The 14,179-nt window shown below is 40.0% G+C and overlaps 1 protein-coding gene across 1 annotated transcript in view; it reads left to right on the top strand.

Moving 5' to 3' along the window:
* RTTN (rotatin) overlaps positions 1 to 14,179 on the top strand; it is a 143,398-nt gene that overhangs the window by 102,693 nt on the left and 26,526 nt on the right. Inside the window, 4 exon segments of the mRNA XM_015407629.1 lie at positions 1,817 to 1,907; positions 3,264 to 3,417; positions 4,669 to 4,806; positions 7,911 to 8,122. Of these exon segments, the coding sequence (XP_015263115.1) occupies positions 1,817 to 1,907; positions 3,264 to 3,417; positions 4,669 to 4,806; positions 7,911 to 8,122 (595 nt within the window).

Genomic DNA, 14,179 nt, shown 5'->3' with positions numbered 1-14,179 from the left:
ATTTTACACTCACCCTGAACTGAATGGTGAAGGCACCCTTCTACTGTCTATTCCTTTTAAATGCAAGTCTTATCAGGTAATACCCTGGAATTGCCAAATGGCAAATAAGAACCAAGCTACACACGTAAGCAATATACTGCATAGCTACATTTTGCATTAGATTTATATAGTGGTATATGTGGGGGCTGCCCATGAGAAGTGTTTGGAAACTTCAGTTGGTACAGAATGCTGCAGCTGGGATATTGGCTGGATGGGTCTTAAGGACCATATCACTCCAGTCTTGGCACATCTACACTGGCTCCCTATCTGTTTCCTGGCACAATTCAAGGTGCTGGTGCTGACCTTTAAAGCTATATACAATCTGGGACCAACATAAATGAAGCACTGCCTATCCCCTGATGAACTTGCCCAACCACTCTTTAGAGGCCATGCTTTCAGTGATCCCTCCTTCTGAGATTAAGTAGGTAGTAACCTGAGAGATGGCCTGTTCAGTTATGGCACCAGAACTTTGGAACCCTTTTTTGTTTTGTTTGGCATTCCCTCAGTGATCTCTTGCCCAGTGTTTTAATTTTTTAAATGTTTTTTTCTTTTAAATTTTTTATTTTCTAAGCTACAAAACTACAGGGTCAAGGTAATGGAACAACCTAAAATAAAGAGTAACAAGGATCTATAATAGAGAAATATAAGGTTGTTGATACATCTCTATTATCTTAATAGTAAAACATGAAGATTCTAATGCAAAAGTGTCAAGCAAGCAATCACAATCTCTTTAGCGAAAGTGTAAATATCATAGAATTAAAGTTATGCGTTAAAAATAAGGCTATCAAAATTAATCTGTTTTGCAATTTCCTTTCCTCTTATCAAAGTCCAGATTAGTTTTTAAATGGTTTAGGGGCAACAGCCCCAAGTTCTGCTTCAGGATCAAAGAGTTTTGCCAGACTCTTCGAGATGGTATCACAGTCTTCCCCATCTTTCTCTTCTTCTTCTGTGTCTTTGTTCTCCTCCACTTTCTCAGGTCTATCTTCTGCTTTCTGTTGTTGCTTCAGGAACATCCGCTTTATTTCTTTCTCGCTGAAATTTCTTTGTTTTTTTAATGTTTTTGTGTGTATTTTAGCTCTGGATTTATCTGTTTTAATTGTGTGTTTTGTTGGTTTTAATGATTTTTAAAATGTGATTTTGTAATGTATGTTTGAATTTGTTCGCTTCCTTGGTGGCCTTTATGAGGGCAGAAAGGTCGCGTATAAGTTTTGTAAACTAACTTAATATACTGAAGTGAAAGGGGACTGACAATTTGTTCAAAGCAGATGGAGAGGGTAGAAGGAGTATGGAGCCATTTCTCCTTGCACTATTTTATGGTCAGAATTCCATTCCTACCAACGGTTACTTTAGATGTTTCACCCCAGTCTTTATGCTACTTGTGACTTTGGCCTGGTAAAAGAGCAGTGTACCTTTCTGCCATGTGTATGAGTTAGGAGACTGTAGTTCCCTCCACTTTTGGAGGGGGAGGAAAATAAATTGCACATGAATGCATTCTTCCATACAGTCAGACATTTACACTGATCTGAAGGACCAATCTCATATATCACATTTATTCAGTGGCGAAAAAGAGATGGTTGCACTTGTCTTCCAGCAATCCATGACTTGAAACAAAGTTTGGACTGAAATACTGTTTTTTTTTAATAACAATGCTTTCTGTATGTAGAGCTTCTGTCTTAACATTCAGCCAGCCTAGATTCCGTTATGACATGTTTGTGTACAAGTAAATGTCTATATCTGCTGATCTAATGGAGTCTTTTTGGGGTGGGATTTGTATTAGCCTTGTAAATTCAAGCTTGATAGAGAGATGTATCTTGGAAATGAAATCGCCTCTTCCTTGGACATTTCATATGGAGTATACAAAAATTCAGGTTAGTGATTCAAGTATGCTTGTTTGACATTTGTGTTTTTGTTGTTCTTTTGTAAAAGAATAACATCATCTGCATAAAGTGATATCGGAATCTGACAGGTAGCTAGGGGCATGAGGATTCACCAATGCTGGTACCCCAGAATGGTCATTAATATTTGGATTGAATAGGAGGGGAGGGCAACAATCCACTGGAACTAAATCATCTTGCCAGTTTGGTGTTTTACAATTGGGATTGTAAGAAGCATTGGAAACTGAGAAGTGTTGGCTTATGCTGTGTGTGGTGGTTCTTTTTGAAGGAAAGACATAATACGTTAACCATAAAAGAGAAACTAAATGCTTGATTTAGAAAATGGAAAAGAGAGCCATCTTTAGGGCATTTTTCTTTTTAAATTAAATTTGGCATAGAGGAATGGGAGCTGGCATGCCTGCATATGTCAGTATGCATTAAATCTCGGTTTCATCAATAATTTGGAGGGTGATTTTAATCTGCAAATTTCAGAGCCTTAGGTAGCTGTTATATAACTTAGTTATACAGTACAACTGAATATAAAGCAGTGGTATCAAAGGTCCTTTGATCTCATGTTCCAGTATAAATTGTTTTGTGAAAGAGAGTGTGAGCTAGATAAATAATGTATCGTATCAGTTTCTATCTGTTATTTTAAGCTGGATAGATATCTTTTTTTAAAAATAGTTTTTAATGTGACATGTAGAGTATTATGTGTCAATTAAAATTTGTTTAGATACGAAACGATTGAGAACTTGGGATCCATATACCTAATAAGTATTAAGTCTCACAGTAAAACATACTGAGACTATACAAACTGAAACCTTTAAAAAGCACACCGAAATTGTTTTCAGGAAGTTGGGTATTAGGCAGATGAAGAAGGATCTCCCCATTGTCACAGCAGATTTGAAGGTACTCAACAATATGACAGTATTAAATTCACTGTGTGATCCCTGATTGGCTAGAATCACATGAAGGAGGAAAAAGTTCTTGTACATTAAGGGTGCAAATGGACATGCCAAAATCAATAGACATCTTCAAAACCTCTTTTTCTTGTTTGTAATCAAACATAATGAAAATTCAGCACATTTCCTTGCAATTCAGTGGACCAGAATTCCAAATACTTCATATAGGATTGCAGCCTGAAAGTGTCCGACAGCGATTTATTGCTGTAGATTTCAAATGTTCAGCAGTAAGAATTTGTGCATGTCAGTTATCAGGTTCATTTTCTAAAATGCATTTTATGACTGACAGATATGTTAACTTCATTTCTGAAATGCATGACTAAAGTAGTTTAATTTTTGTAGAAATGTACTACAGTTGTCTAAACCATCTTTTTTGTCCTTTCAACAGGTTTTATTTTTACTGCAGTTTATCTCATCATTGTCCCAGCTCTTGCAGTCATGCTTGTTGACAGACACTCAGCTTGTGATGCAGGATAAATTATTGACACCTCTCTTAACAAATACCTTCATGGTCCTTTCCATTCGCTCAAAGGATGGCTTAGGTAACTTTATTGTGGTAAAAGGAGAAGATAGATTGCTGCAGGTCTTGGGTCATGAAATCTGTCAGTTGATTGATTCCACAGTTTTTATTTTTCCTGCCCATCCAAATAATTTAAATCTATAATCTTGTTTGCAGATCTTCACTTATTCTGTCAGTGTTGATCAAGCTCCTTCAAGGCTTCCAAATCCTAGCAGTAGTGATGTTTGACAGGGCCTAAAAAACTGAGATTCTAGTGCAGCCCCTCAGACTATGAGTGGGGGCTCTCTTGATGCCCCTGCCCACTTTGAGCTACTTAATAAAGTGAGACAGAGGACAGCATGTATAGACTGCTGTTGCTACAGGCCTGAGAATGCAGACGTGTGCAAAATTTGTAAAAGCCTGAGCATCTCCAGTTGTTTCTACATATCACTAGTAACTACCCCTGTTGCTTTTGGTAAGTAATCCAATGAAAGGTTTGAGAGCAACTTCATACAAGGACCACTTTGCAGGGGAGGGGTGACCCATTCTTGATAAGAATCCTTTGGACTATAAGAATTTGTTCTAATTACTCTGAATTATTTCTGGGGAGCTTCTTTGTGTGGGGTGGGCATGTCCAGCCATGTCTTAAACTTGTTAAGCTGCCACATCCTGAGTCATATTGATCTGGCAACACCAGTCTTGTTTACTCTGACTGACTGGGACTGGCCCTTTAATGCCTCAGAGGTCTTTCACATCACCTATTACCTGATCCTTTTAACTGGAGATACTGGGGTTTAAACCTGGGACCGCCTGCATGCAAAGCTGATGTTACCCTCCTGAGCCACAGCCTCTTCCTTATTGGGCTCCAGTTAGCCTATTCCTGTCATTTCTCCAGTGTGTCTTTTAAGATCTTGCGTCTTTGCTGTAGTGCCAACATGTATAATTTCTTTACACTTCTTTGATTTCTGCTTCTCCTGGTAATCCTCATGCTTGTTCGTTTCATGGCCATCATCCTGAAATATTAAGTTCTGCTACAAAAAAAGATTTGGCTAAAAGGGAGTTAATGCATGTTCTTCCATTCTGATGTTTAGTTGAATTTAAAATGCTTGTTTATAATATTAGTCATTTGTCTTTGTCTTAAATCAGGCTTATAAGTTATGAAACTAGAAACACTTTGCTGTATGGACACATTCTCATTTAGTTGCAAGTAATTTAATTTCACTTAATTGTAAGTTATGAAGATGCTTCCACATTGAGATCTGTGTACTTCTTTATTTGTGTGCTTAATTGGCAGAGCGTGAATTATCTGCTGCAGTTCACCAAGCCTGGGAAGACATATTCAGCCTTCTGGCTACGCTGTTAAGAAAATGTGGACGTACTGCTCTCCCATCTGTGACTGCAGCACTCGCAAAGCATTGGATTGCAGTAATTGGTAACACCTCCACCCCCCTCAATGCCTTAGTAGCTACAAGATCTAAAGAAGCAAGAATGAGTTCTAATCACCTAGTATTAAATGCTCAAAGGGATGTAGCATTTGTACAATTGGCAAGTGATGCCCGACTGATTTGTAACTTTTTTGTTTGCTTTGACACCTTTTGTCATGGCTCAGTTGTGTTCTTTCATATTTGTTAAAAAAATGTTGTGTTCAGAGCTATTTTAACAATGCTGTTACTATCAGCATTTTTAATAGACTGGTACTGCCTGAGTTTTTCTTTTTCACTGGATGACCATATACAAATAAGGCCAGGGCTCCTGTATCCCTTTGAAAGTCATGTTGATCAGTGGGATTTAGTTCGTAAGGGAGAAAAGCTGGAACTGTAGAAAAATCTTCTGTACAACTACTCCCTCTAAACAACTGTTTAAAGGTGCAGGAGTCCCATCACTGTTTGCATCTGCTCAACCTATAAGGCAGCACATCAGACAATGTGAGGGTGAACTATACACAGGGTTCTTCTGCTTACCACACATATTTTGTGACATCAGATGCAAGAGCCACATTTGAGTTATATGCAGGCAAAAATGAATTTCCTACAAGTGTTGTGCTGATTTTGGAAGTTTTGCATCTCTACTTCTGCATAATAATCGTTACTGTAGCCAGTGACCTTATTGTGTCCTTCAAAGTGGTGGCACTCCCTTCTACCACTGGTGTAGTGGTTAAGTGCATGGACTCTAATCTGGGAGAACCGGGTTTCATTCCCCACTCCTCCACCTGCAGCTGCTGTATGACCTTGGGCAAGCCATAGTTCTGTCATAGCTGTTCTCTCAAGTTCTTCTTCTTCTTCTTCTTCTTCTTCTTCTTCTTCTTCTTCTTCTTTATAGGAATTCTCTCTTTTTTGTTAATAAAACAAAGGCAGTACACTTTCCCCCTGATAATTAAACCCTCCCCTATCTCATAATTCTTGAGGTAGATTCCTGAGGCAGCAGGCTACAAATTCAACAAAGGAAGGGCTGTTTGCTTGAGGACACTCTAGCTCTAACAGGTGCTTTTTGGACCAAAATTGGAAGATGTTCTAATTCAGCAGCTGTGCATTTGGCACCAGACACATGACTTGCATCTTTAGAGGCCTCACAAACATCTTTGTCTTGTGTCTATTGATCTTGCTGCTTAACCTTCCTTTTCTTGGTCCAGTATGAACTTATTGGTTATCTTATTGTAATATGTATTATTGTTACGTGTACTTCAAAATGTTTGACCTCTGAAGAAGGCCCCCAATAGGGCGGAAACACGTCAGGTCATGTGTATTGCCCTTGTGTTCAGGCCACTTGGCTGTTTAACAAGGCTTTCATTGGGCCCTTATTTGTTTTTCAGTGTCTTTCTAATAAATACATGTATTTTTGTATATTATAAGTTTCAACTAGGTGTTTAATATTGGCCCTTTACCAGACTTTTTTCTTACCAATTCAACACACCAAGTGCATGTGATAACTCTTATGAATGAATAAATATGTCAGATGAGAACAGAAATCCTATGTGATGGGTGTATTGTCTAGACTGGGCATCATACTTTGTTAGACTAAAAAACTGCTTCAGGACTTTATCTTCAGATTTCTAACACAAAATGGCAAACTATTAATTTAAAAATAGTCTCAAATCACCTTGTAATAGTCACTGTTGGTGAATTTTGCTTACTTGGAGTCAAAGGGGAAAGATCCAATAGGCAGTATTAAGTGATTGATTGATCAAGATACTTTCTGTGATAAAATTTCTTAAACCCATTGTGTGGTGAGACGTGACAGAAAACTGCTCATGGGCCAAAGAAATGTCTGTAAGTCATTGTCCAAAGTAAGATAACCCAGACTTACAAGCAAGCACATTTCCTTAGAACATTTATTCATGGAAATGTAATCCTTTGTCATCCTGTCCCGTAAATTAAGGATCATGTGGGGGCAAACTTGAATGTGGTTCTAACTGAAACCAATGTGGTAATACTTTCTCTCAAAGTTTTACCAGCAGGTATGGAGACATGGTACTGATACTGGAGTTGTAGACATAAATAGTTAACATTTATTTACTACCTATCTACCCTGCACTGCCTCCATGAGGTTCAGGGAAGCATAATATAATTCTTCTTTCCATTATATCTTCAACTCCGTGAGTTAAATTAGACTGAGACAAGAAGTTGTTATCCAGCACCTATGAGAAAAGAGGGTTGCTGGTTAAACAAATGTGCCAGATGCTCTAGCTTGGTGTTCTGCTGTACCTCCTATCCAGAAGAATCTGCAATGACCAAGCCCCATCCCATTGGGACTGACATGGCAGTAGCTGCTATGCCTGGTGGGACCTTCCCCTGAGCTTCTTGGAGCCATTCTGCTCAACAGGCAGAAAAGCAGGCCAGCTGCCTGCAAGCCTTCTGGCAGAGCTGGCTCTTGGCCAGTCAAGGCAGGCACCCGAGCATGACATCAGCTTTCAGAAGCCTAGCGATGGCTGCAGGCATCAACATGGCCTGCTAGAGTGGGGTTCTTGCATGCCCAAAGACACAGTTGTATGGTGGAGGGGGGGGTTGCCACCTGGATGTGGCCAGTTAACTGAGCATTCTGGATAATAATCTTCCAGATAACTAAGCTTTTCTGTAGTGACTGACAGTCACCCTTGTCAAAGTCCAGAACTATGCTTACTACACAAAACGGTTGTGTTTAACAATATTACTGTTTTTTCCATAATATCTGAAGCATGTTTCATGCAGAAATATTGCTGAATCCATTCCAGGGTAACTGACCCTCACAATCCTATGATTTCCTCCAGAGGGATGTGGCTTTTGGCAAATCGTTGCTCTGCTGAATCTGTTCAAGATACAAACAGTAATCAACGGCTTCTGTTGGAGCCCTGTAGCTGATTGAAAAGCTGCGAAATGCCAGTCAGGTGTCCAAATTCAAATTAAATCTGGCTAAAGAGAGCATTTCAAAGTCATACTCGAACTCAATGTATTATAGCCCAAAATTCTATATGCAACCATAATATTCTTGAATATGTAGCTGTATTATATTGCCCTGTGCAAGCACTGCAGCATAAAATTGATATGTTTTTGGTCTTTTTAGATACAGTATGTGAATGTGTGCATCATTCTGGTGGTCACCCTGGCTTGTATGTGGCCTGTTTGCAATTCCTGGCCATTCTCTTTTCTGAGGAAGGGAAGCGAATGCTTCACAACAAAGAGAGTGCTTGCTACCACCCAACTGTGGTTTTCCTTCTAGATGAAGATGAAGGGAGTCGAACATCTGTAGCCCAACTTTGTGAATCAATAATTCAGGTAGAAACTTTTTAGAGTTTTGATTGTAGTTTGTTGTTTCTCAGTTTTACTACTTATGGTAAACTTTACCTCAGGCTTAGCAAAAGTTCTCTATGGCTGTTTTTATTTTAATGACGACGTAAACATTTCACAAGTGACAGAGGTGGCTGCATGATAAATGCTGGGGTTGCCAAACTGAGCCATATGGGAAGGAGCTTACAGCCCAGTCCTAGGCATGTTTATTCCAAAGTAGAGTCTGTTGTGCACAGTGGGGACTGTTCCTTTGTAAGTGTGCATAGGATACCAATCTTAACTCAAAAGACCTATGTAGTACAGATGTGATAATGATGATTCCCCTTGTTCCATCTCTTCTTACAGAAGGAAGCAATATACCTGGAGAGGCAATGTTATGGCAGGGGGGACAAAATAGTCTGACAGGAGTGGTATGAGAAACTGGAGAGAAGCGATTTGAGATATAAAAGCTGTGGAATACTCTTGAGGGGAAGGCACAAGAGGAGAGAGAGGCTTAGCAGCAATGGGACTGGGGAAGGGTTGTTGGGGGAAGATAGAATAACACAAGCAGGACCTGTGTGTTGTGCCCTCCAAAATGATAACACTGACTTAGGTCTCTTCCAGTGATGAACACAAGGTCTTTCTAAACCTTCTAGCTAAATTCAGAAATACAAAACTCCCATTTTTATACAGTGCCTGGAGTACTCTTTTGAACCGTGAAATGTAAAGGGAGGAGGTGGTCAACACAGGATACCTTTCTCCACTGTAGTCTTATCTTATGCAGTTGGATTTTGAGACCTATTAAATGTAATGACTCCATCAAGCCTTCAAAATACCTTCTGCTGTTTCAAAAGCAGGGTAGGGTGAACAGAGAGACTCAAGTGCTTCTCTGGGTTTCAAAGGGTGTAGATTCCCTGCCACTTTGAAATTGAAAGCTTCACCTGTAATCACTCCTTTTTTCCTTCCTATTTGTCTTTCTTAAAATAAAATACTAAGATTATTTTCATTAGCTTTACTTCTGTTTCTCTATAATACGTCAGCTGTTGAAAATTTTGAAGCTCACATAAATTGATTTGGATTTTGTAGGAAGTTGTGTTTATCTGGACTATCAAAAGTCTTGCCATCATTACTGCATCTTACCCATAGTGCAATTTGTGGTGTTAACAATATTATAGCTGTTCATATATGAACTTTCTCAAGATCTTGTTAAGAGATCCCTCATGCCATCTTACTCACTGCTGATCAATGTCTTTGAAGAAGCTTAGTTCCTTGGTGGTTCCCCCTCCCCCCCCCCGCTTTCTTGTAAAAAATGTTTTTATTTGATCTTCTGCCATCTAAATCTTTATCTTGAGCCCTGGACTAGCAATAAATACTGAAACACTTCATGCCTTGGTGTTCTAATCTCTTTTTACCAGGCCAATTGCCCACAGTCCTGTGGGTTTTCTCTCTGTGCCCAAATATATTGTGCTTCTGCTAATCTCTTTTGAGCCTTTTATTCTTGCCTTGAGTTCTTCTGTAGATGACTGGTGAAAGTATTACTTTCATTGCAGAGCTAGGAGGTTGAAAAATATACTAGATTGCAACTGTCTAGGCCCAGACATAAGACAAGAGATATGTGAACCTCATTTCAGATGCTACATTAATCAGTTAGCTAGAGCTTCAAGCCCATTCCTCTTCAGATTTCTTTCCCTTAAAATGAATCACTAACATTATTGTCCATTTCAGTTTAAACTGAATTTATGCCAACTTAATAGTGATTTTAATTATACTAGGTAAAAGGAGAAAGGGTATAACACAAATATGACCTATGTTCTGTTTGCGATCAGTGCCTTGAAACATGCTGGCAGTACATTTTTATATCTTTTCAAAATTACGTTGGATGTACTACCACTTTAAAAAAACAAACTATTTACTTGATTTTCTGTCAGCTTCTATGCTGCCATTAAAACTGGGATTGTAAAGAGAGCCATACCTCATACCTTGAAGAGTGAAGAAAAGGTGAGGACAAAATGGTGTAAAATGATTGAGTAACACAGTGGTAATCTGATTTCCTGATGTGTTCTGAACATTCATGTTTATTGAAAAAACAAAGCAAGAAAAGCAAAGCGAAGAAGTCAAGTCAAGATAAGGAAGAAAAAGGATGGGTAGAGGTGGTAGATCATAATGACATGAATAGAAAAAAATAAATGAACAGCATGAAAATCAAGAGAAAAAAAGGGGAGGAAGCCAACTCAGCCACAGTGACTCAGAAGAGCTGCATAGGATAGGATTAGAACAGCATGAGTCATGGCGTTGGAAGAAGAAATCCAAGTTTCAGCTTAAGCACTAACTAAAGAATGAGCTTTTTGGAGTATGGCAGGTCATGAATAACTGTCAATTTATTTCATGCAGAAGAATTATTAAAAACAGAGGAAATGTGACGCTGAACAAGTGTTAGAGACCAAAATACAATATTTATTTATATATTTACTGTATTGTTAGTCTTTCACTACTGCAATTTTTTTTAATTACTGCATCCTTTTTAAAAATGAGGAGGAGGGGGAAGAAGAGGAGGGGGAAGAGTGGAGAGGCCACTACAGAGAATATGAAGGCGTCAAAAAACTTACACAGGATCAGGGAGAAGACATGGGACACTCCACCCACTCTGGTGCCCCTGAAAGCCAGCCCCCCCCCCCCCCCCCAGCACCTTATGCTGTGATGCTCCCAACCAGCTACTCACTCCAATGTAGGGAGGGGGAAGAGAAAGGGATTTAGGAGGGTGGCAAAGTAGTCCTTGAGTATCTAACACATCAACAGCTGGGAGAAATACTTTATACTGTATTGTTAGTCTTTCATCACACTAAGACTTGGGTTCAAACAACTAGAAGACGGGAGAGCCCTGTGCAGATTTCTGGTTCATTCTTTCTGTGTAAACCTCTGTGTGAACATCAGATAGGAAGAGGATAGCACAATCTGACTCAGCCCCACCCCATCCTTTGGATTGAATGTTGTTAGAGCTAATAACCTACATTCATGCAAATGTGCATCCCCTAACAGTAAATATCAAATAGAAAGCTGCAAGAATGCATACAAGTGGGAATGTTAAAGAATCAAGCTTGGTATGTCCTTGGCTTTATCAAAGGGTTGATATCCTTTGGTATTTCCCCATGGCAGCCTTTCTGTCATGAGTCGATGTGTTTTAAGGCCCTAGACATAAATGCGATGCCATATATTTTCTATCTTATGGTAATGGTACCTGGCCCAAGTCCTTTTTCTTCCTCCTCATCTTTGTTACCAAAGATGGACCTTGTGTTATGTGGGATGCCCCTTAATAGCACACACACACACACACACACACACACACACACACACACAGAGAGAGAGAGAGAGAGCCTATTTTACAACCTCAGTGTGAACCAGGCAATGAAAGTCTTACACCCAGGAATATCCTGACCAGGGCAGCCCTAAAAGCCAGAGGAGCACAATGAATCTCATTGGTTAGAGGCCAGCTGGCAGGAAATGTGGGACTCATTCCCCTCCCCCTATTTCAGGATAGGTCAAACATAATCCCTCTCAGTTGGGAGGAAGGCGTTAGATTCAGCTCATTCCATGCAATCTGTGCAATCCAAGAGGAGCCAGGAACAGCCATCTTCTGGTTTATAAATTCCAGCTGTCCTGTGTCCATTTCTCACAAAGAAACGCAAAGGTGACATAATTAGCCAGAGAAACTGAGTTAGTGCTTTGTTTTTTGTTCTTTTCTTGTTTGGTAGCCTTGTTCTGATATGTATTCCTATTCCTTATGTTCTTAGATATGTTTAAGTTAACTCACTCACATGACCCTTACACTTAGATACAAAACCCATAGTCTAGCTATAAGATTTATAAGATTGGAGCTACAAGGAGGAGGATAGTTACTCCAAATACAACGCCCCACTTTCGGTGAACCAGACCACTGAGAAGGATTAAGGGGGAGAGTTGTCGGTCTGGTAGGCTACTGGAATGATGGAAAGGAAGGTGATTAGGGATCCTTGAAAGCAGGAAGATCAGGATGCCTTGGAATTCAGATCAGATGTCAACAGCTCCCTTTAGTTTCGGGCGGATAGCCATATTGGTCTAAAGCAGAAGAACAAAGTTTGAGTCCAGTAGCACCTTTAAGACCAACAAAGTTGTATTCAAGGTATAAGTTTTCTTGTGCAAGCACACTCCTTTAGATATAGTGAAACAGAATTTCCTCAACCATTACATGTAGGTAGAGAGAGGATGGGGGGTTAGATATGTGTAGTGGTTGAGGAAATTGTGTTTCGCTGTATCTGAAGAAATATGCTTGCACTCAAAAGCTTATTCCTTGAATAAAAGTTTGTTGGTTTTAAAGGTGCCACTGACTGGACTCAACCTGCTTTAGTGTTCAGCTGCCTACAAAATGGGGGCCAGCCTACCCACTGTGACACCTGAGTAGTAACAGCCATTGAACAGCACAGAAATGAGACTGAGGTGGAGATTTTGGGTAGAAATAAAAAATATAGCTTGTCAGTATGATTTGTCTTTGATTTGGTAATAACTATACCTCTGTGAAAAAAGAACCATGAAAAGGGTAAGTACTGAATTCACTTGCTGCTTTTTAAAAAGGGGGGTATAATTATAGGGAGAAGAGTTAGAGTAGCAAAATCAAAGTAGGCATGACTCTCAGGCTCTAATATAGAGAATAAAGGAGACAAAAGACAAGCTAAGATCTGTATACTGAGAGGGAAAAAATAGTTTGAAAGCATCATGACAGAAAAGTAACCAGTCAGGGTGAAAAAGATGAGTTATCAATGGGAATAAAAAAGACAGCCAATTAGAGTGAAAGGAATCGGTTTTCCATCCTCTCTTCGAGCAAATGGTAGGTTCATTTGCAGATATCAGTAAGGGGTAGACAAGATGTGACAGCTGGGATGGATTTTATTTGTTTACAAAATTTTACTCTTCCTTTCTCATCAGGGCCACCAAGGCAGTTAACATAACAATCATACATAATGATATCACATCTTAAAAACCATTAAAATCTGTACAGATTATTAAAATAATTAAAACCTAAAAGCTAAAATACAGATATGAAAATATAAAAAGCAACAATTAAAAGATAGGGCAGAAAGGAGGGATCACTGAGGGGGAATGCCAGGTGGAACAAAGAAGTCTTCACCTGCTGGCAGAAGATGGCAACAGAAGGGGAGAGACAGATAGGGATGGGCATGCACCAAACCACAAAGAATAATTAGACAGAAGTTTTACCCTGTTCCTAAACTTTTAAGGATGCCCAAAAAACAGCTGTGCAGCGGGGAGGTGCTCCTCACCTTGCAGCTGTTTCACTGCAGAAGACAGCCCGAAACACCTTTTTTTCAGCCTTTCTGCTCCCTGCCACACAGCTGTTTCACTGCAGAAGACAGCCCAAAGTGGCTGTTTTTTGGGCTGTCTTCTGCAGTCCCTTTAAAGTTTAGGAACAGGGGGAAATTCGTGATGAATTGCTCATCTATTTTTCTGACTTTCTGCAAATCCTGATTGTGAACTGGACTCCTGGTTCGGTTCAGCCACGATCCAAACTGCATTTTCCTGGTTCATGCCCATCCTTAGAAACAAGTCTCTTTGGATAGATTGTTTAAGAATTATGCTAAGGCTCTCACTTGAGTTGCCACCTGTCTAGTCTTAGAAATTCAACTAGCTTTTGAGCAAGGGAGGGGGGTACGCAGGCTTGTTGCCCCCCATGAGGCCCGGCGAAGGGCTTCTAGCCATGGGGCTTTTGAGAGGTCGCCTCTTCGCCAGCGCGATGCTGGGGAATTGAGGCGCCTCTCCGCCCCAACGGTCCCTCCTGGGAGTGTCCGTATGGAACCTAGTGACGCTGACCAGGACAAGCGCTGGGGATTGAGCGATCGAATCAGAGACTAAACGAGGTTGGAAGACCAATATGAACGTGAGTCAGAATAAAGCATCTATGATAATTTAAAAAGAAAGCTCCCCACCCCACGGACCGAGAAGTGAAACAAGCGCTGGGAGGGGCTCCTCCCATGCACACGAACTTTTAAGCGAAACAACGGGGGGGGGAGCGGAAGCAAA

The sequence above is a fragment of the Gekko japonicus genome, unplaced genomic scaffold (genome assembly GCF_001447785.1).
Source record: "Gekko japonicus isolate JY-2015 unplaced genomic scaffold, Gekko_japonicus_V1.1 scaffold1379, whole genome shotgun sequence".
NCBI classification, from domain to species: Eukaryota; Metazoa; Chordata; class Lepidosauria; order Squamata; family Gekkonidae; genus Gekko; species Gekko japonicus.
This window is presented reverse-complemented; position numbering and strand designations above follow the sequence as displayed.